At 47.9% G+C, this 27,693-nt stretch overlaps 1 protein-coding gene across 1 annotated transcript in view; it reads right to left on the bottom strand.

Moving 5' to 3' along the window:
• LOC115094435 (bifunctional purine biosynthesis protein PURH-like) overlaps window positions 1-25,560 on the bottom strand; it is a 113,179-nt gene extending 87,619 nt beyond the window's left edge. The window contains exons 1-3 of the mRNA XM_029607488.1: window positions 25,422-25,560; window positions 13,216-13,342; window positions 4,191-4,267 (exon numbers count right to left, since the gene is read on the bottom strand). Of these exons, the coding sequence (XP_029463348.1) occupies window positions 4,191-4,267; window positions 13,216-13,342; window positions 25,422-25,440 (223 nt within the window). The 5' untranslated portion in view covers window positions 25,441-25,560. The remainder of the gene's footprint in view (window positions 1-4,190; window positions 4,268-13,215; window positions 13,343-25,421) is intronic.
• Window positions 25,561-27,693: the final 2,133 nt, after the last annotated feature.

Genomic DNA, 27,693 nt, shown 5'->3' with positions numbered 1-27,693 from the left:
GGACGAGACGCCCCTGGCTGAGGTGCGTACCAGGTCAGAGGTCGTATCTGTAAGGAAGGATATTGCTGGTTCTAGTGCTGACGGGCATGGCGGCGTTCCTGGTCATTGATAAGCAGGCATGTGTCACCACTGCACAGCAGGCAGCAATCTGCAGTGACATAGCTGATATGTCGAATGACTGTTTAAGGATGGATTCCCGACATCTGTCCTAGGTATCCTTGAGTGCCGCTCCTCCCTCGACTGGAATGGTAGTGCGCTTTGTGACCACGCAGACCATGGCGTCCACTTTGGGGAACACCAGATCTTTGGCTTAGGGTTCCAGTGGGTATAGGGCTTCCAGGGCCGGTCCCCCTTTGAAACTGGCCTCCGGAGCATCCCATTCCAGGTCGATCAGCTGTTGTACGGCTTGCAGCAAAGGGAAAATGGCAGGAGGCCTGACTTGAGTCCCTCTAGGAGAGGGTTAGTCTTCTATTCCCCTGTGGCACTTGTGCCTGGGATGGCGAGCTCCTTCAAGCTGAGAGCCACGAGGTCTGATAGCTCGTCTTTGTAAAAGAAATGCCTCATGGTTCAGTAAGGTTCCATTCCTGGAGGGGGAATTCCCCTTCCTCCAGGGAGTCTTGATCTTCGTCCGAGATGTCCGTGTCCCTGATGCTGAGGCTTTTGGCTGGGGGAGGAACGTCTCTGGGGAGTCTAGAGGGCCGTGGCATTGGCAGCGCCGGTTGCATGTGGACAAAGGTGTGTAGACCTTTAAAGAATTCTACCCAGGAAAAGGATCCTGGGTCTAAATTGAAAGCCGCTGCGTCCCCAGGGAGCCCAGTTTGAGGGCGGCTCGCGCTAGGGGTAGATAGGTCTGTGGATCCGGATTCCGGTACTGGCTGGGGAGGGCCCTGACCTGGTTCTCCCAGGGCCTCCTCGCACTGTAGACACAGGGCCATGGCCTCTTCGTGCTGTGCAGCTCTTATGTGGCATGCCGGGCAGAGGGCCTGAGCCTTAACCTTCTTGGCCGGTGGTGCTATGGTTTGTGCACGTAGGATCGCAGAAACCCTCAGTCTGTGCGTTTAATGCGCGTGCCGGGAGGCTTAGTTATGCGCTCCGGTTGCACGCGCCACTGAGCGCAGAGTTAACTTATGCGCCCGGCACTGTGCGCCCGGCCCCCTCATGCGCGATGTGTGTACAAGTAAGTTCTGCGCACGGCTCGCCTCTGTGCGCACGGTTCAGTTAGGCGGACATGGCAGCGATCAAGGGGAAATGGCATAGGTGACCACCTCTGTGGGACTCCATGTGGGAGGACCCTCATATCGGATCGGAGTCTAGCCCGGACGGGGCTGATCAACCCGATAGCGGCGACACCGGCTGGCGATCTGTACGGCTATCCGAGCCTCGGAAACCGGAGACGTTTAGAAAGTTTTCTACCTTACCTTGTCTCTGCGTTTCCCGATCTCATTCCAGGCAGTCTCCAGCTGCGGGGGGAGAGGGAAAAGTACCTTCACCGCCGCACCCACTGCCGGGGGCTAAGTCCACGCCAGGAACTGGCTACCAGACTGAGGCATCTCAGAAATCACCTCAGGAATTCTCAACTGGGGGAGGGACCCATAGGTATCACCGCAGGAGAGCAGGGCTCGTCTGTAGAGGTAAGATTTCTTCTTGTTTGGAATTTTCTTTGGGTTGAATATGCTAAAGCTGTGTAAGCATGTATAGAGTCCCAAACTGCTATGGAGACTGAGAAATACTGAACAGCAGAGCTTCCTGCAGAGGTATATGTACTACTGCTGACGTCAGATTGACATCTGACTCCATCTCCAACTGCTATCAGGAGCACACTATACCCACTGGTTCTGAATCTATCTGCTACATGCTAGGAAATTGATGGATTTGAATACACTGCTCTTGAATAAAGATATAGTTGTTAAAAAAAAAAAAAAAAAAAAAAGGACTATGCTTCTGAAAGTGACTGGATCCTGTTTCAGGACTATAATTCTAAGCTTCCTCAATCACTGTGGTGAAGCACAGCCATGTAAAGGATTGTGATGTAACAAAGGAATTGTCTGTGCCATAAGAATTCCTCTTATCTTGTTAAAGATACTTAAACGCAGGAGGTTATCTGGGCACAGTGGATATCCTTTCATATATTATACGGGTTGCAGGTGAGAGAATGTGTCTTATCTAAAGAAGAACCAAATTCCCATAACATTGTCCCATTTAGTTCACCTCACTGCCTCTGCTCTTGGCCCTCTTTTTTCTGCTTTAGGTTATCTTCCAGGTACATGCTCCTAAAATAGATTCTTCTGAATCCTTTCACATGTAGATGTGCATCACCAGATAGCACACATGAGTAATGTGCATGGCACTGCAGTATAATGGCAGTGGTGGGTGTGCTGGATGGTTTCCTAGGAATTTGCCTGTTGTACTCTAACTTGGGGCTTTCCAAACATGAGCTGGTGACCCCACAGCCGGTCAGGTTCTCAGGAAATCCACAAATGGCTATACATGAGAAGACTGTATATACTGCGTGCCTCTAATATACACAGACTGACCTCATACATAGCCCGCTTGAAAACCCGGATGGCTATGGGAAGCCCCACTCTAAATGCAATAGGGTGCCTTAAAATCTCTTGCCTTCATGCTCATTTAAACAAGCAAAGGAGTTATTTGTGTTGCAAAGATCTGGAATGTGTAGAGATGCAAAGCTGCTGGTTTTGTACCTTGAAAGCCTGAGAATTTTCACCAAGCACCTTTTGTGATTTTAAGTGTTTTAGGTTCATTTCCCCCTGCCCACACATGTCCTCTGTTCAACAATGAGGTTTCTACTTTGCTTGCTCTGCTTAGTTATTGACAGAAGATGTATTCCTCATGTGAAGCTGTCCGAAAGAATGCACCACACCATTTCTGGTCAAGTAAGACCGTACAAATCAAGTACAGTTACTATAGTGGAAAACTGGAAGTGCAGATTATAACTGTTAAGGGAAACAGGAGCTGTAAGAATGCAGCAGCGCTCCTGCTAGATAAGATTCATGCTTCGAACAGCAGGGGGGCTGCTAGAAATAAGACTGACCCAAAAATGTTTCTATCAGCATCTGGACCCAGAAGAGATATTAATGGAGAGTACAGTGAAGACTTCCCTCCCTGCATGCTCTTAAAATTAGTTTTCAAGCTGTAACAAAAATGTGTCTTTTTGCAAAATCTCTGCCTTAATCCTTATTTTTCAGTTTTCCCACTATTTGCTCTCCAGAGGCCAAAAATAATTTGGGTAAATCAAGTGCAGTGCAGGGAAGTCCAACTCAATTGTGGAACTGAATCTGTGTACCTACTTTTTTTTTTTTAATGAAACAGACTACTTAGAGTCAGGTTAGGTTTTTAAGTGCCCCCCTTCCCGTAACAGATATAGGCCAAGACTTGGGAACCTTGTTCGAAATTATTGCAAAACCAGTTTTGCATTAGTCATTTTTTTGGAGGGTGAGAAAGGGTGGGGGTGGGGGAAGGAGGAAGTGTCCTTGTTCAACAAATGCTAGTGAACTGTGTTTTATAGAATTTGCCTGCCTGAGAGGGAGTGGCATTGTAACATTGCGCCATATTTCAGGGTGGGGAGGGAGGGAAATCGAGTTTGTCAAAATGCCAAGCAAATGAAAAATGAAGTTTTAAAATGTGCTGTTCGACTCACAGCTATACCAATACTAACAAAAAAAAAAACAAAACAAAACCAACCCTCAAGAATATGGTCTGGCAGGACACTAATTGAGGGGTGGCGAAAAGGTGGCCCTCGAGAGCCACAGATAGGGCTAGTTTTCAGCATATCCACAATGAATAGGAATGAGGTGCATGCAAGCCTCGTACATATTCCTTGTGGATATCCTGTGGCGCTTGAGGACCTCCTCTGACCACCCCTGCACTAGACCAATTTACTCCTGTACTCCTTGACCCAGGTTGAATAAGGGAGTAGCTCCTGTTTCGTCTCCGCAGGACCACATTAACCAAGTTGTTGGTGTCAGGAAAGAAACTTGCATTCAATGCCCCTCAAAAAGCTCGTTAGGGGCACATCAAAAGCCATAAGAACAAACAAACTACAAATAGCCCAGGGAAGTTCCATGTCCAATGCAAGGTCATGGAAAGTAGAGTGCAATAACGGGGCGTGATCTGGAGTGCCTCTCTGTTGCTATGCTGCTAAGTTTCAAGGTCAGTCTTCTGCCACTTACCAGCATGTACCGCAGGATGTAATGTTTTAACACGTCCTCCCAACATTTCCGGAAATCCAGACAGCTCCGACACATCCCTAAACCACAAAACGAAAAAAAGACAGGCGGTTTAAATGAGGCTGTCAAGTCACTGTAAATCTGCATCTCCTACCTCCAAGAATTCACATGATCCCAGATTTGACCATTTGCAAGAAATTACAAGTTAAAAACCTTAGAATTCTATCCTTGCTCCTCCAAAGCAGCAAGCAAATGCTGCTGCAACAGCTATAATTTACATACACTTACAACCGCTGTGCAAGATTTCAGATAATGAAGGGTGGATTGATTAGAAAAAAAAAAACAAACTATACCAAAGTGAATGGAATGGGGGTCCAGTATGTTTTTCAGAAGAATGGCTGCTTTCGGATTGACGAGGCTCTGCCAACCTGAAGTACTTGCGGCCTTGACCGCTTCACCGCTATCCATTCCCAAAGAAGAGCCTGCCGCCTCCTGTCATTCCATCACGGCATCTGCCCATTGTATCTGCAAGACTCTGCTTACCAACCCTCGAGATATGCACGCCTGCAGCTCCCAGGAACATGCCCATTTCACGGTGCTGTGGCCATTTGCACACAGAAAGCATCTGCAGCAGTTAACAGCCACAAGATTCATTTAGCCCATCCCCACCAATGTTCTCCATTGGAATCTCCTGTGCTTTCTTGAATTCCCTTACCACTTCCACAAGGAGAATGTTAACGTCTCCCTTATGTTACTCCCAAGTCTAACCACCTCCAGCCTCGTTCTATAAGCCCTTGGCTGGCAACCATTTTAGGCAATGAGGCCAGTCATGCTGCACTTACCTGACACACCATTACCTCCTGAATGCAATAACCATGAATAGTTTATAAATGTGCAAGCTGGCTAAGCTGGGCATCATGGGATTAGGACATGGTACAAGAGACCACAGTCCTTGTGTAGACTGATCCTGACATACTGCTCCCCAGCTGGAAAGGCTGGCATCCATCGTCACAATAATCCACTGGGGCATTCCCTTCAAGAGGTGAGCGAGTGAAAGCCACCACTGCATGCTGGCAGTGATAGAGTCTGAAAGCGGTAGGGGTGTTTGGAACTCCTCAGAGACCAGCTTCCAGCAGGATAGCAAAGCTTTCTGTAGAGGACACATATGCGCAAAACCCAAGGAACCAAATCTATGGTGGAAGCCATAGAGCCCAGGACCTGGCGATAGTCCCCGAGAGAGATAAGAGAAGATGTACCTATTCCATGAACTTGAGCGCCTGGTTCTCTGGCAACAAAATTTTGCCCACACGGGTGTCTGAACAGGCTCCCTCGAATTGAGGTTGCTCTTGGAGAAGTTTACTATCCACCCGAGGGAGGTAAAAACGTCAAGACTGTTGACTGCTGCAGCGCAGAGCTTCTCCAACTTGGCCCGAATGAGCCAGTCGTCCAGATAAGGGTGGACAAGGACTCCCTCCCGGCGGAGGGAGGCCGCCACCACTACCATGACCTTTGTGAACATGCGCAGCGTGGTGGCCAGGCCGAACAGATGCGCCCGGAACTGGAAGTGTTGCCCCAGGATGGTGAAGTGGAGATACTTCTGATGGTTGTAGTGGATTGGGATATGCAGGTAGGCCTCCATCAAGTGGAGAGAGGCCAGAAAAATCGCCTGAGCAAACCGCCTCTATGACCGCCTGCAGGGTCTCCATCTGAAAATGGGGAACCTTGAGGGCCCGGTTGACTCTTGAGGTCCAGGATTGGTCGGAAGGAGCCGTCCTTTTTGGGAATGACGAAGTAGATGAAATACTGGCCGGACCCCTGTTCCTCCAGGGGCACAGGGACTATGGCACCGAGCTCTTGCAGCCGGTCGAGAGTCTGGCACACTGCTGGACGCTTCAGACTCCCGCAAGGAGAGATTAGGAAGCGGTTGGGGAGTTCCCAAGCAAATTCTAAAGCGTAGCCTTTTTCGATCACCTGAAGGACCCACTGATCTGACGTAATTTTGACCCATTCCTCAAGAAAGAGGGACAAACATCCACTTAAGGTGGGAACGGAGGAATGGGCCGGCCGCATCTCATTGGGAGAACTTCGAGGTGGAACCTTGAGGGTTAGCATCTCGGAATGGACATCGGCCATGAAAGGAATGAGACCAAGATTGAGATCTAGTGAGGTGGGTCTTTGGACAGCCCCTCTTGGCCTGTTGTACCTGTGCTGTCCCCTGAACAGAGAACGCAAAGGGAAAAAGGACTTGGACTGCCTAGGGCGGTCCTCCGGCAGCTTATGAATCTTATTGTCCCCTAGAGATTTAATAAGATGATCCAGGGCCTCCAAAAAAAAAGCAACTTACCCTTGAATGGGAGAGTGCCCAACTGTGATTTAGAAGAGGAGTCTGCTGCCCAATTATGAAGGCAGAGGAAGCATCTAGCTGACACCACAGAAGCCATAGCTCTGGCCTGCACCCGAAGGAGGTCATAGAAAGCATCAGCTCCATATGCAACCGCGGCTTCCAGCCGTTCTGCCTCTGCAGATGGGTGCTGAGTAGTTGTTGAACCCACCTGAGACTTGCCCACTGCATGACACTGCTAACGGCTGTTGCCCGGACCCCGAGCACCAAAACTTTAAATATTCGTTTGAGGTAGACTTCCAACTTGCGGTCCTGAAGGTCCTTGTTGCTCCTGCTATGGGAATAGTATTTATTTTATTTTCTACTAACCATGGAAACCTTGGCTATTAATCACCTGTCTATCAAGACTAGAAGAGCAATAAATGCAGTCTGGCTTCCCTTTATTCTAACCTTACCACATGAATCTAAAAGTCTTTTTTTAAATCGTATAGATATTTGATATGTGATCCTTGTGCTTCTTCGATGCAGGGAGGGAAAGAAGGATGGGGGGAGGTAGGGTTATGGGAGGAGGGGTAAAAATATGGATAGAGTTAAGAAAATATGTACCAAATGTTATGCTTTGGTAATGTTCATTATTTATAATAAAAACAGATTTAACATAAAAACTCTTCTACACCATCGTTAAGTTGGAGAACCATCACAACGGTTTACATATAGGCACGATAATCATGAGTGGTATAGATTACAACTTGAACATGTGCCATCATAGTACGGTAACAAAGTGCAATAAGCTATATGTTTAAGTAAGCTAATTAGTTTGTTATGACAATTTATCAACGGTACAAAATTAACATTACTGTGAGTTTGTTCAGTGCATCCATCTTAATCAATTGTTTTTCTCCTTCTTTGTCTTTATCGAAAGCTTGTTTAGAGAGCCAGGTTTTCAGGTTAGATTTAAAGATTTTCAGATTTCTCTGGAGGCTTAATTCGAGAGGCATGGTGTTCCATAGTACAGGGCCAGCCAGTGACAGTGCTCTTTCCCTTACTTTAGTGAGCAGAGCTGATTTGACTGAGGGGACAGTTAGTAGAGCCTTATTCGCAGATCTAAGGTTTGTGAGGGACATGTACGCGCAGTGCTGGGTTAAGCCAGTCGGCTTTTTCCTCATGTATTAGCTTATGAATTATACATAGAACTTTGTACTGTATTCTTTGTTCGATTGGGAGCCAATGTAGTTCAGCAAGTGTTCCAGTTATGTGGTCCCTTCTTTTTTTGCCAGTTAAATTTCTTGCAGCGGAGTTTTGTAGTATTTGCAGCGGCCTAAGTGTAGATTGTGGTAGCCCTAGTAATAGTGCATTACAATAGTCTGTGCTTGCGAATATCAGTGCGTGTGCGAAAGTTGTTTAGTGTTAAAGTTGTTTAGTAGTTCTCTTCATGATAGCAGAGACCGAAGCGTCTACCTGAGTATATCCAAACACGGATCTGGAAGATGACAGAGCTTATCCATGGCCCTGCCCACGCGTAAACCGGCTTCCGGTATTTCCCCATTCCCATAGAAGTAACTGCATCAGCATCGGATGAAACGGGAAGGTGCGCGGGGTGCCCTCAGGCCAGCCAGGACCGGGTCGATGTTGCTAGGAGTTGAAGCAGTCGTGTTGTCCTCCGGGGGCGCATCTAAGCCCAACTCTGCCAAAACATGGGGTATGAGCGGGTCCAGCTCTTCCCGCTGGAACAGGCGTAATGCCTGGGGGTCGGCTCCCTCTATCGGTGGATTCGGGGCAAGAACATCGGCATCCGGGTCGGGGTCTGGAACCAATCAAACCCGGTTCGCCCCTTGAGAATCAAGGGTCTTGGCCCCCTGCGCTGCAGATGCCCTGGGAACCTTATCAGGAGGAAGGCATGCAGGACGTTTAGGGTCTGGTGGGTCATCCTACTTTAAGAGGCTGGCAACATAAGCTTTATGCATAAGTAGAACAAAATCGGCTGAAAAATGCCCTGGTGTTTTCCCTGGCAGTGAGGGAGGGGGGTTCATCGGGCTGAGGATCAGATCCCTTCCCTCATCTGGTTATGTTTCCTCAACGAGGTCTGGTGACAAAATGGCCGCCATTCCCACAGTCTGCAGGAACGGGGCCGTCCTTGCAGCGCATTTTCCGGGCCGAGAACGACCAGCTGATTTCTCCAGCGCAGAGGAGCCTTCCCCACCAGTCAAACAATGTGAGCATACTCCCTTGCAGGAGAGCCTAGACACAAGCTCCCCACATGCAATGCAGATCGAGGCTCAACAATCACTGGTGCCTGGCTGTGAGCAGGGAAGAGAAAAATCATCTACCCGCTCCTTCCCCCAAATATAAGTTGCTGGCTTGAGATCCTTTCTTTTTTTTTTTTAAAGAACCAGAGGAATGAAAACATCTGTCAGCAGACCAGAGACATGCTACTTCTCTGGGTCTGCATGGGGGGGGGGGGGGGCTAGGCTGAAGATCTCAAGGGGCAAAGCCCCCCTAGGACCAAGTAAGAGCAAGGGGCAATCACTGTTGCTCCCTATAGAAAACAAACAGCTTTTTTTTTTTCTTCTTTTTTTTTAACTTAAGTATAATAAGTACTTGCTTGATCCGAAAAGACAAAGAGGGAAGGGGGGGGGGAACCCCCCCAAAAAAACAACCCACTTTCCCAATGAAACAGCTGATAAGAGGGGAAACGCAGGTTTTGCTATCTGCATCTGACTGAGACCGAGAAATACTGAAGAGATGCAGGGTGAGCACTGTCCTGATATAGGATACCCTTTCAGTTTTTTCTGTGTCTCCATCTGCTGAACAGGAGGCTCAACCCACTGTCTGGACTGAACCAGGTACGTACAGGGAACATGGGATTAGGACAGCCAGGCCATGTATTTTCAAACTAAGACCTAGGTTCATGATTTTGCTCTACATTTTGCATGAATAGTGCCCATAATAAAATAAAATTTAAAAAAAAAAAAAGTGTGGTTAGGCATTTCCACCTTTTGGGCTGGAGAGTGAGAGTGACACTCTTTATAAGGCTCTCATATTAGTCATCTATTTATACCACTGTAGGGAGGGCCAACTAGTAACTCAAGGTGAGGTTTTGGTGGTGGTCTAGGGTTTGGTGGGGCATTTTCACATGCACAGTGTACATGAGTGAAGATTTGATGTGATTTGGAGTGAGGAAAGGTACACAAAAGATGAGTTTTGTACAATGTACTCTCTACCTAGCTTGATAGCAGCAAATCCTGTTTCGGGCATATTGCAGAGTATAACACAAAGAAAAAAGGTGTAGTTATTTCTAAGCATTAAATCATGCTATCGCATGCAATGTTAAACACCCCTCATTTTTATAAATTCCTCCCAAACTCCACTCTCGACTAAAATTTAAAAATTTGGATCCACATCTCACGATGTGTTTATCGCAGGCCCTAATGCAATTTAATGAATGACCCTGAAATTGTGGTGGCAGCATTCAGCATGCTGGGTGGAAAGCTTCACAAGACATGTGGCATGTGTATCAGAGATTGCTGACAAGTGCAAGGTGATGCATATTGGGAAAACCAAATCATCCTTGCTGTACACATTTATTTAACCAGCAATGGACTGAAGCATGGGCTCAGAGTTCATGGAGGAGAGGATGATAGGTATCCTCCCTGTCTAGTTAGTCAAAGAAGAGAGAGGAGTATAATACACTACTCTGGCTGTTACCTATAAAAAAGGTCCACTTCACCATCTGCATGACCAAATTAAGAACCAAACAAAAATTTGGAAGGGATGACTCAATCATTGGTGAAACCTCCAGCCAACATTTTATGTACAGCGTCAGGGGGTTAACATGGGCAACACTGCCTCCCACCCCACCAAGATAATCTCAGGGGTGATGGGAAATCAAAGGTTCCTGGGCATGTATACAGAAGTCACCAGTGAAACGTCACCTCAGGCACTATGTTCAGGACCAGAAGCTTAAGGACACATGGTTGAACTGCTGCCATCCTGAGGAGGACAAAAACATGGTACAGGGCCTGCAATAAACCTTACATAAAAAAGGTAGTTAACTCAAAAATGTACTCACTGGAAGAGAAGGAAAAAAAAGTGAGAGGATTAATATTTAGCAGGCTTCAAAAGAAGTATAAAAGGAGAAAGCATTTCTAATAGGGGTCAGAGATAAAGCTAAAGAATGCTTAGAGAGAATGAATAAATAACTTTGAGAAGGTGCTGAATGCCCATCAGCACAGGTAATAAAACAGATGTGAAAGTTTAAGAAAGCTTGGGCAACTACATAGGATAGCTGGGGCTATCCTATGTAGGCAATCACGGCCTCAAGTTGCCCCGCCTGGAGTGCTTCCTCTTGAGAAAGCGACTCGTTGGCTAGCAGCTGTTGCACCCAATGAAGACCTGCCCGCAAAGAGAAATTACTGCACATCGCCACACGGATCCCAAGCACAGAGACTTCGAAGATCTTCTCGAGTTGAACCTCCAGCTTGTGATCCTGCAAGTCTTTAAGGGCCATCCCCCCAGTAACTGGGATAGTAGTCTTCGTGACAGCCACCACCGCTGCATCCACCTTAGGAACTCTTAACAGCTCCAAGGCCTCCTCAGGCAGGGGGTAGAGCTTATCCATCGCCTTACCCACTTTAAGGCCCAAATCTGGAGTATCCCATTCCTTGAAGAGCAAATCTGTTGCCGAAAAATGAAAAGGAAAAAGCCGAAGGAGGACCCCCTCAGGCCTAACACCACCGAGTCTGTAGACCCTAGCCTAGACTCTTCCTGAGGCAGTTTGATACCTAATTCCCCTAGGTTAGCCGGATTGAGTGGACCCAGTTCTTCTCTCCTAAAGACTGACAACCTTTGGGTCATCGCTGTCTGCCCCATGGGACCCCTTAGACCTCCCTGCAGCTGATCCTCTCTCTCAACCCCCCTCGGGGGCTGGGAAGGCAACTCCTGGTCCTCAGTGTCTGAAGAGGTATCCAGATCAGCCAAATGAGTCCGCAAGCTGAAGGAACGCTGCCCCACCGAAGGACCCGGGTCCTGGGCGGGTTTGGTCCGCTTCCGAGATGCGGGCTGAAGTCCAGACCATGCGGCCTTCTCTTACCCGCCTTCCAGGCCTTAAAGGCCTTATGCATTAGCAAAATAAAGTCTGACAAAAAGACAGAGGAAGAATTGTCCATATTCCCTCCAGGAACATCCCCATTGTCATGCAATATGGGTCCCCTGCGGGTCTGTCCCCCTCAGGGACTTTGCGCTGCAGTGATAAAGGTGGCGGGGGATCCTCCTCCCCGAGCGCTGCCTGCGCCGATGCTGCTGACATAAGCGGAGCCAAAATGGCACCTGCGCCTGCAGACGCTGACCCCAGCGGACCGAAAATGGCGCCCATTCCCGCGCTTCATGGGAACGGGATCAGGAACAGAGCTGCAGCTCCCCGAATGTGCCGGTGACTGTCTGAACCAGTGGTCCCCAAACCTGTCCTGGAGGGCCACCAGCCAGTCGGGTTTTTGGGATATCCACAATGAATATGCATGAGAGAAAATTTGCATGTTATGGAGGCAGTGCATGCAAATTTTCTCTCACGCATATTCATTGTGGATATCCCAAAAACCCGACTGGCTGGTGGCCCTCCAGGACAGGTTTGGGGACCACTGGTCTGGACCCTAACAAAGACCCTGCCCGGGGTTGTAGAGGCTCCCTCTCCTCCTGAGAGGCAATTAGAGCACAAACCATCCTGCAACAGGGGCGCCCTCGCAACGCCACAGGCCCGACATGCGGACTGCCACAGCAGAGCTGTGATAAAAAAAAAAAAAAAAGCACTACCCCTCAAGAATGTGGTGAAACGCCACGAAAATAGCCCCAATGAAATTGGTAGGGAAGGGAGAGCCCCAAAAAAAAAAATTAAAAATTTTTTTTTTCTCAATACTTGCCCAATAGCCTCCGGGTCCTGGACCAACTGAGGAGAGTGAGCTGGGCTCCCCGGTATCACCCCCAGTTATATGATTAAGCTGGCAAACGGGTTCTCAACCCTGTACCTCAACTGCCTCTGAAACCAGGGGGAGGGATGATCCCCTCAGGACCTCACAATCCCCTGGGAGGCGGGAGACTGTGACCTGCAGGCGAATTCTGCGGTCCCGTTCACTCCTATTGCTTTTTATTTATTTATTTTTTTAGATACCTAACTATCCTGTCTCAAACCTTAAACTAGGCCCTAGCACAGACTGTAGGCTTTGCACCTCCATCTGCTGGAGACAGAAGAATACTGCCAGACTGTAGGTGGCACCATCCTAGATAAGACGAAGTTTTGTTGGTAAACTTCTGTCTCCATCTGCTGGGGGGGGGCAAAACCCAGGAATCTGGACTGATCGGGTACGTATAGGGAACATGATGGCCACAGGCAGGAAAGTTAAAATGTAATAATGATGGATCAGGAAAATTAATTAAAACTAGGCTACTATTTGGAATAGTGCTTATCCTAGAGAGAGTTGCAGAACAGGCAGAGAGGAAGAGGCAAAGGAAGCCTTCTAGCATATTCTTAGGGCCTAGGAAATGTCAAGTAGACAATCTTTAGAATTAGATTAAAACTAATGGATATGTTCCCTCTTGCAGACTACCTACTGCACAGTTGCAGAACAACTGAACATTAATGGTAACTCCCACACTTATTTTTCAATTCATGGCCATTTGTCAAAAAAACCCTACTACCTGACAGAGAGGCCTGCATCACGCAGTGCTTTGGCTGTTCCTCCAGAGGCAACAAGAGACAAACCAAGGGAACTCAGGTGCTTAGCAAATTCTATCAGGCCAGTCTTGTCAGAGACGCTGAATAAAGCTGAAATAGAAAAAAAATAAAATAAAATAAAGTAAGAACTGTTCTGTACCAGACGTTTTCCTTCAGTCTACTTATCTTTCAATCCTCAGCACACACAAAAATCAAAGAGGCAAAATCATGCCTAAGCATAAATTCTCCAATACATTCCAACCTTTTCAGGTTCAGCTCATTTCAAAATGGGGTGGATTCCAGTCCCGTTTGACTGTGACTGGTCCACGCAGAAGAAACGTCTCTCAGACCAAACCACTGTATAAGCACCACCATCATGCCACCCTCCCCAAACATGTGTGTTACGTGCACAGGGAAGCAAAAATTGCGTTATAACAAGATTGTAAAATAAGTACCTAAAGCACGCCAAATATCAATAATGTTCCCAGTTACAGACTGTTACTGTGCATGGAGTCTGTCAGCAACAAGCTAGGTAAATCAAATAATTTTTTCTGCAGCTTCAAAATTAAAGACTGCAAGTGACACAAACTGAGTCTCTTTTTTGTTTAACATATTCATGACCTGCAATGCAGTACACTGCTCTCAGCATGAAGCTGCAACACTCCAGGGTATGCATTGCTGTGCGAAAGCAGTAAAGAGAGTGAACTGCAAGCACCCAAATGCTTTACAATATATGGAAAAACATCCAAACGAAATGCGTATCCTGTAGTGCCTTGTTCCCTTACGCAGTTTTACAGTGTTTGGCCCAATCCTGCATCATCATCATGCTTTTATTGAACCAAGTCAGATCCCTTGCATTCGGAGGGCAGGAATTCCTCCTTGTTTCATGCTGCTGCTGTTGATTTTCAATGAGAGACATTCACACAATATAGAATAGTAAGTTAGACACTAACTGAAAGAACGTATACTCAAAACACCTCCTCTAGTCAACATATGCCAACTTAATGGAAAGCCATGAAGAGAAGGAAGTGACAGTATACTAGCGGCAGGAGTGGAAGAGCTGCCTAGTGCTTAGAGCACTTGCCAGCATCTCCCTCCGATGCCCCCGGGCAAGTCACTTCAACCTTTAATGCCTCAGGCTGAACTTAGATTGTAAACCCTCTGGGACCTACCTAGCTTTGGGATTCGCCTTAGATCAGCTTTGAAGGGTGAACAATTAAATCCAAGACTACACACACTGCCTGTACACAGGAAAGCAGAGTGTGGAGTCATCTGGCATCACAGTTGACAGGATTTCACCGTTACTATTATGAACATGACAACAGTGCCTCCAGGACGCACAGAAAGCTAATTGCATTCCATAGGCATTTCAAGAACAGCATATAAAGTGAATTTCAAATTGATTCACAAGCGTCAACATGGTATAGGAGTCACTAGGAATTCATTGAAAGGCTACTTAAAAAGGAAGAAAACTGCCAAGCAAGGCCCAGCTCTGTGGCATGGCCACTCTGCCATCTACTACCCTGCAGGTGGTCAGGTTTGGATGACTTACAATGCAGCAGAATTATTAGTGGTTTCTTGATCAGGCTATATTATGTAGAGAGAGCAATTTAAGAAAGGGGGAAAAAAAAAAACCACAGGATTTTTCACTTGAAAAGTATAGTTCAAGACTTTAAAAAAAACAAAAAAAAAAAAAAAAAAAACACACACACACACACAGGGGGGTAGATTTTCTAAATCTACGCACGCACGTATCTTACAACATCCGGGGTCGGAGCTTCCTGTTCCCTCCGAGGCCGCTCCGAAATCTGAGCAGCCTCGGAGGGAACTTTCCTTCTACTCCCCACACCTTCCCCTCCCTAACCCACCCCCCCGGCCCTATCTAACCCTTCCCCCTACCTTTGTTGGCAAAGTTACACCGGCCGGAGGCAGGCATAACTCTGCGCGTGCCAGCAGCCTGCTGGCACGCCATCACCAGACCTGGGGGCTGGTCCGGAGGCCTCGACCACGCCCCCGGGCCGGCACCACGCCCCCCCCCTTGTGAAGCCCCTGGACTTAAGCGCGTCCTGGGGCTTGCGTGTGCCGCCGAGCCTATGCAAAATAGGCTCAGCGCGCGCAGGGTTTTTTTTTTTTTTAAAGGGTTACGCGCATAACCCTTTTAAAATCCAGCTGAAACTGTTCGGGTGTCGCTCACTAATCCCATGGTAAAACTGCTGAAACTGCTACACAATGGGAATCTTGATATTCCCTTTCCATCAGAATCCAGAGGCAAAAAGAGTATGAATGCAGCACACGAGACTCTGGGTACAGCTGTGCAATAGATTGCCTAAACATCCAACTTTTTTTTTTATAAAGCTATTGACGGACTGCTTCAGGAGACTGCTCAGCTGTCATTTGGCCTACAAAAGAGGCCATGCACTAATTCATGAAAACTGCCATGTTAACACACATTACCTGCTGGCTGTCAGAAGGGTGCTAAACCCCACAGTAAATGCACTATGTAAGAAAATGATACCTAGAATACAGCTTTTCTAAAATGGCTGCACTATAGTATAGCCACACTGAGCATCAGACATCAAGCACTGCCATCCTAAACTAACCACCCCCCCAAAAAAAAAAAAAAAAAAAAAAAAAAAGGACTGGCAACTCTGGAGATGGAGAGCTGCCCGCCTGCATCCAGTGGTTGTAAGTGCAAGGTGGCAAGACTCACTTGGAAGACGACCTATGACACAACTGGGCTGCTCTTCTCCTGGATTCTCACAGGTCAAGGGGCAGAGGGGGGTGGAAGAGGCTACAGAGCCTCAGGAAACCTCCCTTGCCTTCCTCCAGTAACAGCTATTGAAAAGTCTGGAAAGGTAGTTAAATTGATTTAGGAAACCCCTTGTTCTACTCAGAGGTGGAAGCAGGGGGTGGGGGGGGGGGTGTTATTCTGCACTATGCAAAATTTGGGCAGTCTATGAGGGGAGAACAGGCAGTACTGAAAGAGCTACAGTCTCGAAGTCACACCTCTCTCTCCTGCCCCCATCTTATCGAAGCTGGTCCCCGCCAGTCTGTCAATCCCCCTTCATCTTTTCCCAATGTTAGTGCTCCCCGGAACTGCACTTGTCTTGCAGCACCATTGCAGGTCAGGGATTTCAAACTGCGCCGTGCCCATTGCACGGTTCTCACGACACTGAACAGCACAAGTGTTTGGGTGCCACACGGGTCACACCAGACAAAGCAACAGCTGCTCCAGAGGTAGCAGAAACAGAAGGGGAAATAAGACAGAGGATGTCTTAATGCCTCTAAATCGCTCCATGGTGAGACCAGGTAGGATGTGGGAGCGTGGGTAGGTAGTGGAGAAGTAATGGACAGTGTGCGTGAATACCTGGTAGCTGTAAGGGGGCTAAAAGGGTTTCATGTGGATGAGTGGGGCAACATGGACATTGCGTGAGAGGGTGTTAAGTGAGCGAAGAGACAGAGCAGTGTTATGGAGAGCACATGCACCCATGAGAAGCTGGAGATATATATGTGGCTGGGGTGAGGGGGAGGGGGAAGGTGTGGAATGGAGGTTGTGTGTTTTGTGTAAATGGATATCCATGGGGGGGTAGTTGAGGGAACACACTCACTCCTTACATACAGCACTCAGACAAGAACATAAGAAATTGCCATGCTGGGTCAGACCAAGGGTCCATCAAGCCCAGCATCCTCTTTTCAACAGAGGCCAAACTAGGTCACACAAACCTGGCAATTACCCAGACACTAAGAAGATCCCATGCTTCTGATGCAATTAATAGCAGTGGCTATTCTCCAAGTAAACTTGATTAATAGCTGTTAATGGACTTCTCCAAGAACTTATCCAAACCTTTTTTGAACCCAGCTACCACATCCTCTGGCAACAAATTCCAGAGCTTTATTGTGCGTTGAGTGAAAAAGAATTTTCTCTGATTAGTCTTAAATGTGCTACTTGCTAACTTCATGGAATGCCCCCTAGTCCTTCTATTATCTGAAAGTGTAAATAACCAATTCACATCTACTCATTCATTCTTAAAGACCTCTATCACATCCCCCCATTCTGCTGCTCCTGATGGTATATGCATAGAGCAAGTGCTAGCTGCATGTGTTTTGGACAGCTCATGTTGGAAGAGGAGCAGAATGGGCTCCTTATTCTTTCTTCACCAGCGGTGGGATGGGGTGGGCCTCTTCCTGGCATTTGTTGGGATGGGATCCACTGACTGCCTCCTGGGCCTCATCCTCTTCCAGGCTGCCAGTGGGATGGGGTCCACCAACACCCTCGCAGGCTGCCTCTTCTTCCGCCACAAGTTTTCTGTAGCTCCTCCAACGGGCTGGCAACTTGGGTTTGGAAGGTTGTGGGGAGGAATAGAGGGAGCGTACATGTTTGGGGGAAGGTAGGCGAACACATCTTCAGTCCATATGAAAAAGTGTACCCAGCCAAGCTTGTCCCTGGCTCCTCTTATGCCAACCCTATTTATGCAGGATGTATACCAGACTGTGCACCTCCCAAATGTAATGCCAAGTGTCTTAGAAACTGCTGTAGTGCAGTGTCCCATACATCCATCCATTGGTGTCAAATTCTCATCAGGCAATCAGTTCTTCAACCTGTTCTCAAGCCACAAGGCAGCCGCACTGCTAACCAGTGGCTCAGAGCTGCTGAAAGGAGCAAGCATGCACCAAAACATGAGGCACAGAGGTAGCCACCCCCAATCACACCAGAGATAAATTGTTAAAAGGGTAGAATTTTTAAAGAGTTATCTTTACAAACTAGTGCTAGCCAAAATGTTTAGGAGCTGGTGGGGGGGGAATCAGGCCTATCCTACCCAACTTCTTTTTTTCTTACACCATTCACCCCCTGCTTTAGGGAATGGACCCTTCCTGGAGCCTCCATTAACCCCCTTTAAAGAGAAGGGAGGCATAACCAGTCCTATACTAGTATGATGTACTAGCAGAGGAATCTTGGGGGACATTGTGCACCAAAAACTTAGAATTCCACATCTTTGTGCAAGTACTATTGTCTTTATTACATACAGTTTAAATTACCCCAAAATGATCATATTTCACTGTTACAAAATTACATACAGAACTCAAACATTGTGCAAAAAAAGATTGGTTAAGAATTCCCCCCCAAGAAAAATGTCAAGGGGCCATGATAAATCCTGCTTGAACACTGGAGTTAGCATCACTTAGTATACAGGCCCTGGGTTAGTTTTTCTGAAACAATAAAGAGAGAAACATTCTCTGGGGCCGATGCAATACAGTGCGCTCACACGAGCACACTGTTTAACCCGCTGTCAGATGCGGGTTAAATAGGCACTAATCCAGTTCTAAACTCTGTTGCCCACGCCATGTTTCAAATACCTTCCATACTCTGGAATAGGCCAAAGAGGTAGAATGACGCCGCGCTTGTTAAAAAAAAAAAAAAAAAAAAAAAAAAAAAGTAGCAGTCACTGGCTCAGAATACCCTTTTACACGCAATCTCTGCCTCTCAAAAGCCAGGCCGCGAGACAGAAGCCATCCTCCCGAACCAAAAATATGGGTCCCTGCCGCAGAAGATTCGGCAGATGGTTCAGAAGCAGCGGACCGTCTACCATCAGACAAAGCAGATCCACGAACCACGGACGACGAGGCCACTCTGGTGCCACCACTACAACGGATCCCGGTTGCGCTTCTATCCGTCTGAGTACTCTTGCTATCAGCAGCCAAGGAGGGAAGACATACCGCAGAATGCTGGTCAGCCATGGACACACTAGAGCATCTAGTCCCACCGCTCCAGACTCCCTCTGACGGCTGAAGAATCTCTGAGTCTTGGCATTGAGACTCGTTGCCATAAGATCGAACGGATGAGTTCCCTACCAATCGCAAAGGAGATTCCAGGCTTCCAGAGAGAGCTCCCACTCCCCCAGATCCAACTGTTGCCGACAGATAGTACGCCTGGACATTGTCAACTCCCGCCACGTGAGAAGTGGTGATTCCCTCGAGATGGATCTCTGCCCACTAACAACAGTTGAGCCTCCTGCGCTACCACAGGACTCTTGGTCCCTCCCTGGCGGTTTATGGAAGCCACCGTGGTCTAGATGTCTGAGAACACTCTCACCAGTGGACTAAGGGTAGAAACTCCACCAGAGCCCTGCACACCGCGCTCTCGTCTCCAGTCCATTGATGGACCATGCCTGTTCCTCCTTTGACCACAGACCCTGCGCAGACAGATGACTCCAACGGGACAGCAATGCCTTCTGCAGGGGTCTCAAATGAGCAAAAGCCCATGGTACCAGCTCCAACGTAGACACCAGCAAGCCCAGGACCTGCAAGTAATCCCAGACGTTTGGCATCGGCAGCCACAGGAGATAAGCAATTTGCTCCTGAAGCTTGGTCATCCTGTCGACCGTGAGATCCACTCTGCCTCGTTAGGTGTCAAAATGGGTCCCTAAGTACTCCAGGGACCGTGAGGGCGTCAGATGACTCTTCTGTACATTGAGGATCCAACCCAGCGACTCCAGGAGGGACCGCACTGTCTACCGCTCGCACCCCCTCTTCCAAAGACTTCGCCTGGATCAGCCAGTCATCCAAGTAAGGGTGTACCAACAATCCCTCCTGTCTCAGGGCTGCGGCCGCCGCCACCACCACCTCTGTAAAAGTGCCCGGAACGGTGGCCAGACCGAAGGGAAGCGCCTGAAACTGATAGTGCTGACCCAGCACCATGAATCTGAGGAACTTCTGGTGATCCCGCCAGATGGGAATATGGAGATAAGCCTCAGTGAGATCCAGGAACGCCAAAAATTCTCCTTTCCTTACTGCCGCAACGTCTCCATCCAGAATAGAGGTACTTTCAAATTCTGGTTTACAGTCTTCAGATCCAGGATCGGCCGGAAGGTGCCCTCCTTTGGCACCACGAAATAGATGGAATACCGGCCTAGTCCCCGCTCTGATGCCGGCACCGGTACCACCACCTCCATACTTAACAACCGCCGGATCTCATTGGGCGGACTTATTGCCACCTGTCCCCTGGGCGGTACCACCTCTTGAAGACCTTTGAGTCCCCCAAAAGGACGGGCTGTCTATGCGAAGCTTGTCGTGGCGCTGAGACTCCTGAAGATCTCACCAGATGAAGACGCCTGGCCTCTCAAAAACGAGGCAGAGAGGAAAAGGGCTCAAGACCAGACTTCCAATCTTCCGGCAATCGATTGCCTTTTGTCTCACTCAGATGTCAAATGTTCCAGATCCTCACTGAACAGCTTCCCCTGAAAAAGTAAATTACAGAGCTGTGACTTCAATGAAAGGTCCGCCGACCAATTTCGTAGCCACAAGTGACGCCTAGCCACCGACACCATGCCACGGTTCGCACCAGGTCATCCAAGACATCAGCCCTATAGGCAAATCCCTGCCTCCAGGCGTGTCGCTTGGATCGGGGACAGAGTACCAGAGGCCGATGGTTGCTGCAGCTTTTGAATCCAACACAAACACGCCTGCTGCATGAGACTCGCACAGACTGCCGCACGCAGGCCTAGACCCAGGACCTCAAAGGCTCGCTTGAGGTGCACCTCCAACTTCCGATCCTGAACATCCTTCAGAGCGGAAGCTCCAGTCACCGGGATGGTAGTCTTCTTGGTGACCACCGAAACCACTGCATCCACCTTCAGGACCTTGAGGACATCCAAATGCTCCTGCAGCAGCGGATAAAGTCTGGACATGGCTCTGCCAACTCTCAGTCCCGAGTCGGGGGGGAATCCCACTCCCTGGAAATCAGCTTCTGGATCTTCTTTGGAATTGGAAAAGTGCTAGGTCTCCGAAGGCCATCCAGCACCGGATTAACTCCCTCCACATCCGAATCCTCCAGAATAAATTTGACCCCCAATTCCTCCAACACTTGGGAAATGAGAGGGCGAAGCTCCTCTCTCTTAAAACAGGCGAATCACACGCGGTTCACCACCTTCCATCTCCGGAATCTTCGCTCCCCCCTGATCCATTCTAGTATCTAGGGGGTCCAGAGGAGGGTACCCGAGCGGGTCCGCATCCTGATCGGCTCCCAAGGAAAGGACATCCTCCTCCTGGGAGTCCTCGGAATCTTCTGAATTTGATTCTGCTGGCGCCAGGCGGACTCCCCAGTGCAGAAATGGTGATTTCCACCCCCAAGTCCTTAGGGAGACTGCTTCGCCACGTGCTGAGCCTTCTGCCTGCAAGTGCCCGCCTGCCTAGCCAGGAAGGCATCATGTAGAAGGAGCACAAACTCAGGTGAAAACTCCCCTGGGGTTCCCGAGGGACGTTTGGGGCTGCTCGGTCCAGAGGCACCCTGATCCTCAGGGTCTGACCGTGTTCTGGGAGCAACAGGCGGTGCGGGCACCCCCAGATTCCTGGGGCAGCTGTCCGCTATCTGGTGCCGCCTCGGCGGCCATCACCACTCCCTCCTGAACCCCCAAACCCCGTCACAGGCCTGGATAGGGCATCTTTTGCTCAGATGCCCTATCCCCCCCCTCCTGCACAATCCGTGCAGAGGAGGAGGTTGTTGAGGATGGACACCTGAGCCCCACAGGACTGGCTGATTTCCCCTTGCTGCAAATCTGCCATCTTTTAATATATTTTATTTTATTTGCATCAAAAAAAAAAAAAAAACAGTAATACAGCAGCTCCTGCACAACGCTGAAGAAATTACACTGACACTGTCTGTAAAAACAAAAAAAACCGCAAGCAAGCCGCAAGGGGTGCACCATGCGGCCGAGAACAGGACAGAAGAGGGCGCACTACCCCCTGCGATTCCCGCCGGCGCGAGAAAACAGGTCTCTGAGCCGGCAGGAAAAAAAAAAAAAAAAAAAAGACCACCCATGCGCTGAAATGGCCCTATAGCTCATCTGCAGACACAGCCAAAAAATGGCAAACTGACTCCCCCCCCCCCCCCACAAGGTGAAATCGCCTCCGTCAGCTGTCCCCGATCCTCCGCTCACCTCCGGGCCCGCCCACAACGATCACCAAGGCTGCTGTACTGACACAGACACCCAACAAAGTTCCCATATAAAGAAATAGGGTAAGAACATAAGAACTTGCCATACTGGGGTCAGACCAAGGGTCCATCAAGCCCAGCATCCTGTTTCCAACAGTGGCCAATCCAGGCCATAAGAACCTGGCAAGTACCCAAAAACTAAGTCTATTCCATGTTACCTTTGCTAATAATAGCGGTGGTTATTATATAAAAGTCAACTTAATTAATAGCAGGTAATGGACCTCTCATCCAAGAACTTATCCAATCCTTTTTTAAACACAGCTATACTAACTGCACTAACCACATCCTCTCGCAACAAATTCCAGAGTTTAATTGTGCGTTGAGTGAAAAAGAACTTTCTCCGATTAGTTTTAAATGTGCCACATGCTAACTTCATGGAGTGCCCCCTAGTCTTTCTACTATCCGAAAGAGTAAATAACCGATTCACATCTACCCGTTCTAGACCTATCATGATTTTAAACACCTCTATCATAGCCCCCCTCAGCCGTCTCTTCTCCAAGCTAAAAAGTCCTAACCTCTTTAGTCTTTCCTCATAGGGGAGCTGTTCCATTCCCCTTATTTTGGTAGCCCTTCTCTGTACCTTCTCCATCGCAATTATATCTTTGAGATGCGGTGACCAGAATTGTACACAGTATTCAAGGTGTGTTCTCACCATGGAGCAATATAGAGGCATTATGACATTTTCCGTTTTATTCACCATTCCCTTTCTAATAATTCCCAACATTCTGTTTGCTTTTTTGACTGCCGCAGCACACTGAACCAGCGATTTCAATGTGTTATCCACTATGACGCCTAGATCTCTTTCTTGGGTAGTAGCACCTAATATGGAACCTAACATTGTGTACTTCCTTGAAAGTTGTTCTGGCTGGCAGAGGGGGGTTTCAGGATCCACTGAGGGAGCCAGACCACTGGCTATCCGGGTCCTGGTGATGCGGGGCTGAACTAGGCAGGTGTATCCAATCCCCCGTTCGCCCGGCTCAACCTGAGAGATGGCCCTTTGTCCAGGAAACTGGAACCACGGGGAGCAAATTAACACCTCTCAGTCAGGCCTGCAGGTTTAATACCTCTACCATTTGCTGGAGGTAGAGAAATACTGAGGGACTGCAGGTGGCACTCTCGTATATGTGGTAGTACCCAAAGTTTTGTTCTCTACCTCCATCTGCTGGTAGGGATGAATAAAACCCATTTGTATATCTGGGCATGTACAGGAATGAGGCTATTACTCATTCACTCCAAATGCAAAAAAATAAATGTGTGTCTCAGACGCACATTTATCGCTCAGATATTAACGCCTGCCTGGAGCAGGCATTAATAGCTGAGCGCAAAGAAAAAAAACCACACCTTGAATATTGTGTACAATTCTGCACTTAAAAAAAAACAAAACCCGGCATCATATAGAAACATAGAAATGACGGCAGAAGACGACCAAATGGCCCATCCAGTCTGCCCAGCAAGCTTCACACTTTTTTCTCATACTTATCTGTTTCTCTTAGCTCTTTGGTTCTATTTCCCTTCCACCCCCACCATTAATGTAGAGAGCAGTGATGGAGCTGCATCCAAGTGAAATATCAAGCTTGATTAGTTAGGGGTAGTAGTGGAAGTAACTGCCGCAATAAGCAAGCTACACCCATGCTTATTTGTTTTACCCAGACTATGTTATTCAGTCCTTATTGGTTGTTTTTCTTCTCCCCTGCCGTTGAAGCAGGGAGCTATGCTGGATATGCGTGAAGTATTAGTTTTTCTTCTCCCCTGCCGTTGAAGCAGAGAGCTATGCTGGATATGCATTGAAAGTGAAGTATCAGGCTTATTTGGTTTGGGGTAGTAACCGCCGTAACATCACTTTTCATAACCCCCTAATTTGTTTATTGCATGGCACCCCCCCTTGTGGGGCACCATGTGTGCACTAAGAAAGCAGGCACTGAAAAGTCAGTGCCTGCTTTCCACAAATTTTATTGCATTGGCCCCAAGAATAGATGTGCGCATTTAGTCAATCAAGGCTAAATTCCTCCTGCAGCTGCAGGTCAGTTAGAGGAACTTATGCAGTCAATAGAAGGAAGCAAAAAAAAAATCTCTACTCCGCTAACAGGCCCTTGACTCGCAGTATAACTGAACACCAGCTCCAGGGGTAGCATTAAATTTGCCACATTAACAAGGGTGCATTAACCGAGCAGAAATTTTCTGCATTTGGGGTAGGTGGGAGTAATAGCTAATAAATTATCTACAGGACATTTACTTGTGATGAGCACTATTAACTATGCCCAAGTTTGGGTGCATGTTTTAGACACACTAAGCCTCTTTATTGCATGAGTGTTAGCCTAACGCATCTAAAACATGCATCCAATTGCTTGTCAGGCTGCACACACTTTATTGCATCAGCCTGCTTGCTTAATGATTTAACATGCATAACATGTATCCTAAATTGTAAATAACTCTTCCTTGTAAAAATGTGATTCTTAAATGTTCCTGTAGCATCCAGTTACTTAATCCTTTTCACTGTACTCTATCCTCCAAGTTCCCACCCCATTGCCCCCTCCCTCTTCTACCTCACACCCCAATTCTTTCAATTATATTTATCATTTCTTTGTTCATTGTAAAGCCTGTTGCTGCTTTATTGTTTCTTGTCAACCGATGATATGTTCCCAACGACCTTTGGTTTATAAAAACTGTTAAATAAAATATCAATTTCTGATTCATGACTGTCAAAAAACATATTATATACATCTGATGCTATTGATTAAAGGTAAATGTTAAGCTTAAACTGAAAAATTAGGCCTTCTTACTTAGCCATGTCACCTGATACTATATTGTGCAGACCAGACTTTGAAAGCTTTAAAATTGTTTGCATTTTGATTGTGTGTCTTAGAACAAAACTGAAATGAGTTTTAAAAAAAAACAAAAAACCCACACACACAACTCATTTTTATCACATGTGCAAACCCGCTGCCAGACTCATGGCATGCAATTTATGCACTGCAAAACTCAAACATCTTTACATACAAAGCATACAGGCACATCGCTTCTGCAATCTTAAAACGAATCCACTTTCCTGTGTATGGCCGAAACAGGCCTCAATGCACAGAAATCACATCTCGTAAACGGCATGGGCAGAAGTTACATATTCAAGCCATGAAGCGTTTGCCTACACAAATGAAAGGGAAAACAAATGTACAGCTATACTAGAGGAAGTGGCAAGACACTCACCCAGATCAGCAGCTGCCATTGCTAGCGTTCGTACCGTAATCACTGCCCACGTGCGCGAGAGAAGATCCGGTGTACCGAAAGCGTTCGCAGCCTCTTTTAGAACTGGTCACGGCCTTACGCAGTGACGTCAGTGAACGGCCATCTTGTAGTTGGCAAAAACCGTGATCACTGGCCTTCCACCCACAGTAAAGGGAGGACCCGTTCATATGGATGAGATACATAATTGATTCCTTAAAAAAGAAACTTTCCTGCCTGAATGTGTGTCTGTAAGGAAAATGACTTCTACTGATTAACAAAGAACTATTTTCTAGTGTATGTGAAAACTGTTATATTTGCATCTGGAAACTTCAGTGATATAACTGTTTCATGCATTTCATTCTTCTATTAATAGTCACTCTTCTTCTTAACAGAAAAGAACAAATAAAAGTTATTAAATAGATCAGAACTCTGGTTGTTGGGACAGTTGTATGGTTTTTGGTATCAACCAACCTATCTGCTGCAGTAGAGTAATTATTTTATTTTTGTGTCTCAGCATCCTCACTCAGCCTCAGAGGGCCACATTGACCATATAGATTTTCATGGTAAAAAGGAAGGTTTTTCAGGGGTCAGGTAGGGGGGGTCAGTCTTTGTGTAAATACCTGGGAAGGCAGTGAGGTTCCTAGATTCCATTTTTTAGTAATGTCCATGCCTCTTGCACACTTTTTATCTTAGTAGCCTCGCCTTAGTAGCCTCGCCTTAGTAGCCTCGCCTTTCAGGTCAACAGACTTGCTACAGGTGAGTGTTGTTGTTTTGATTGACCTGAAAGTTCTTTGTTGTGGTCCTGAGATCTGGACCTATGTCCGTCCTTTGGGAGATTGGTCTCAATCTCCTCTGTATGAGTCGATTTTGACTTTTTATGTGTCAATGGAACCTGCTCTAATTGCTTTCTTGCGTGGTGAGAGGGGCCTGGCTTCGCCGTTCCTCTATGTGTCGGCTGTTGCTCCATGTCCTGCGTTGACCGCACTTTGTGCGTCGACATATGCTTCGGATGTGGTTCATGCGTCGTTCTCGGCGCCGCAGCGGAGTCTTGCGTCGATAACTGCGCCTTCTTTGACGCAGGCCTCGTGTGTTCTAGCGTCGATGGAGCCTGCTTCGGTGTTTGTTTCCTGCGTCGATCCCAACGCTGATGGCAGACTATGCGTCTGCGCCGTAGTCTGCTCTGGACACCGCGACTCCAATCGATCTCGATGGGTTTGAGAATGAGATCTATGGGGATCTCTGCCCCTAGTGATCTCTCGAGGCCGGTCCTGCCCTCCAGGCCTGGAGGGGGGCGGTTCTATAGACGCGGCTCGCCTTACCTTCGGGCTCTTCGATTTTACCGGCCCTGGGAAAGAATGGGCTTCCGACGGTGGGGCAGAGGAGGCCCGAGCCCGGGCCTTTACATCCTCTATCTTCTGGGCTCGTTGTCGTTGGCCCTCAGCAACATTCTTCCGCAGTGGTCACAGACCGCTTGATTGTGGGCTGGTCCAAGGCACCTGTAGCAGCGATCATGGCCATCAGTGATGGCCATGATCGCTGCTACATGAGCAGGGTTTGAAGCCCGAAGGCCTCGGAGCCTTTTTGGACATTCTAACTTTAAACTTAGAAACTTTTGCTGAGGAGTGTGAAGCTCCGCGTGCGTTCCCGCGCACGGAAAGAAGCAGACAGAGGAGATTTCTGTTTCCTGCACGGGAACTCACGCGCAGCCACACAGAGCAAAGCTCTGACTCATTCCTTGCAAGCTCCGCCTCCCAGGCCCTGATTGACAGTTCCCATGACAGTTCCCATGACAGCATGGCTAATTCATGCTGCTATCTACGGAAACACCGTTTACGGTAAGCAAACTTGCTTTTATGCCCTCCATTTCCTCTTTTCCTTCCCCCACCCTTCCCTGCCTGTCCTTTTACCCCCCCCTTCTCCCACCCTCCCTTTTCCTCTCTACTTTTCAGTCCTTCTCAATCCTTTCCCTTCCACCCCTCCCCATTCTTTTTTCATACTTTTTCCTTCTCCATCCTCCCTTTTCTGCCTACCCACCCCCTCACCTCAATTCAACTCTCCCCTGCCCTTTTTTCTTTCCTCTCTCTCATCTCTCTTCCCTTCCATGCCCTATTATTCTCTTACTTTCCCCTCTTCTCTCCCTTTCTCTTCCATTCTTTCCCCTCTCCCTCTCCTCTCCTTTTCCTCATTTCGGCCCCATCTTCTTTCCTTCTTGCCTTTCCCTGTTCCCTTTCCTCCCCACCTTTTCTTCCCTGCC

Source organism: Rhinatrema bivittatum, chromosome 6 (assembly GCF_901001135.1).
Source record: "Rhinatrema bivittatum chromosome 6, aRhiBiv1.1, whole genome shotgun sequence".
In the NCBI taxonomy this organism is placed as follows: domain Eukaryota; kingdom Metazoa; phylum Chordata; class Amphibia; order Gymnophiona; family Rhinatrematidae; genus Rhinatrema; species Rhinatrema bivittatum.
Note: the sequence above shows the minus strand (reverse complement) of the source record. Positions and strands in the feature narration are given on the sequence as shown.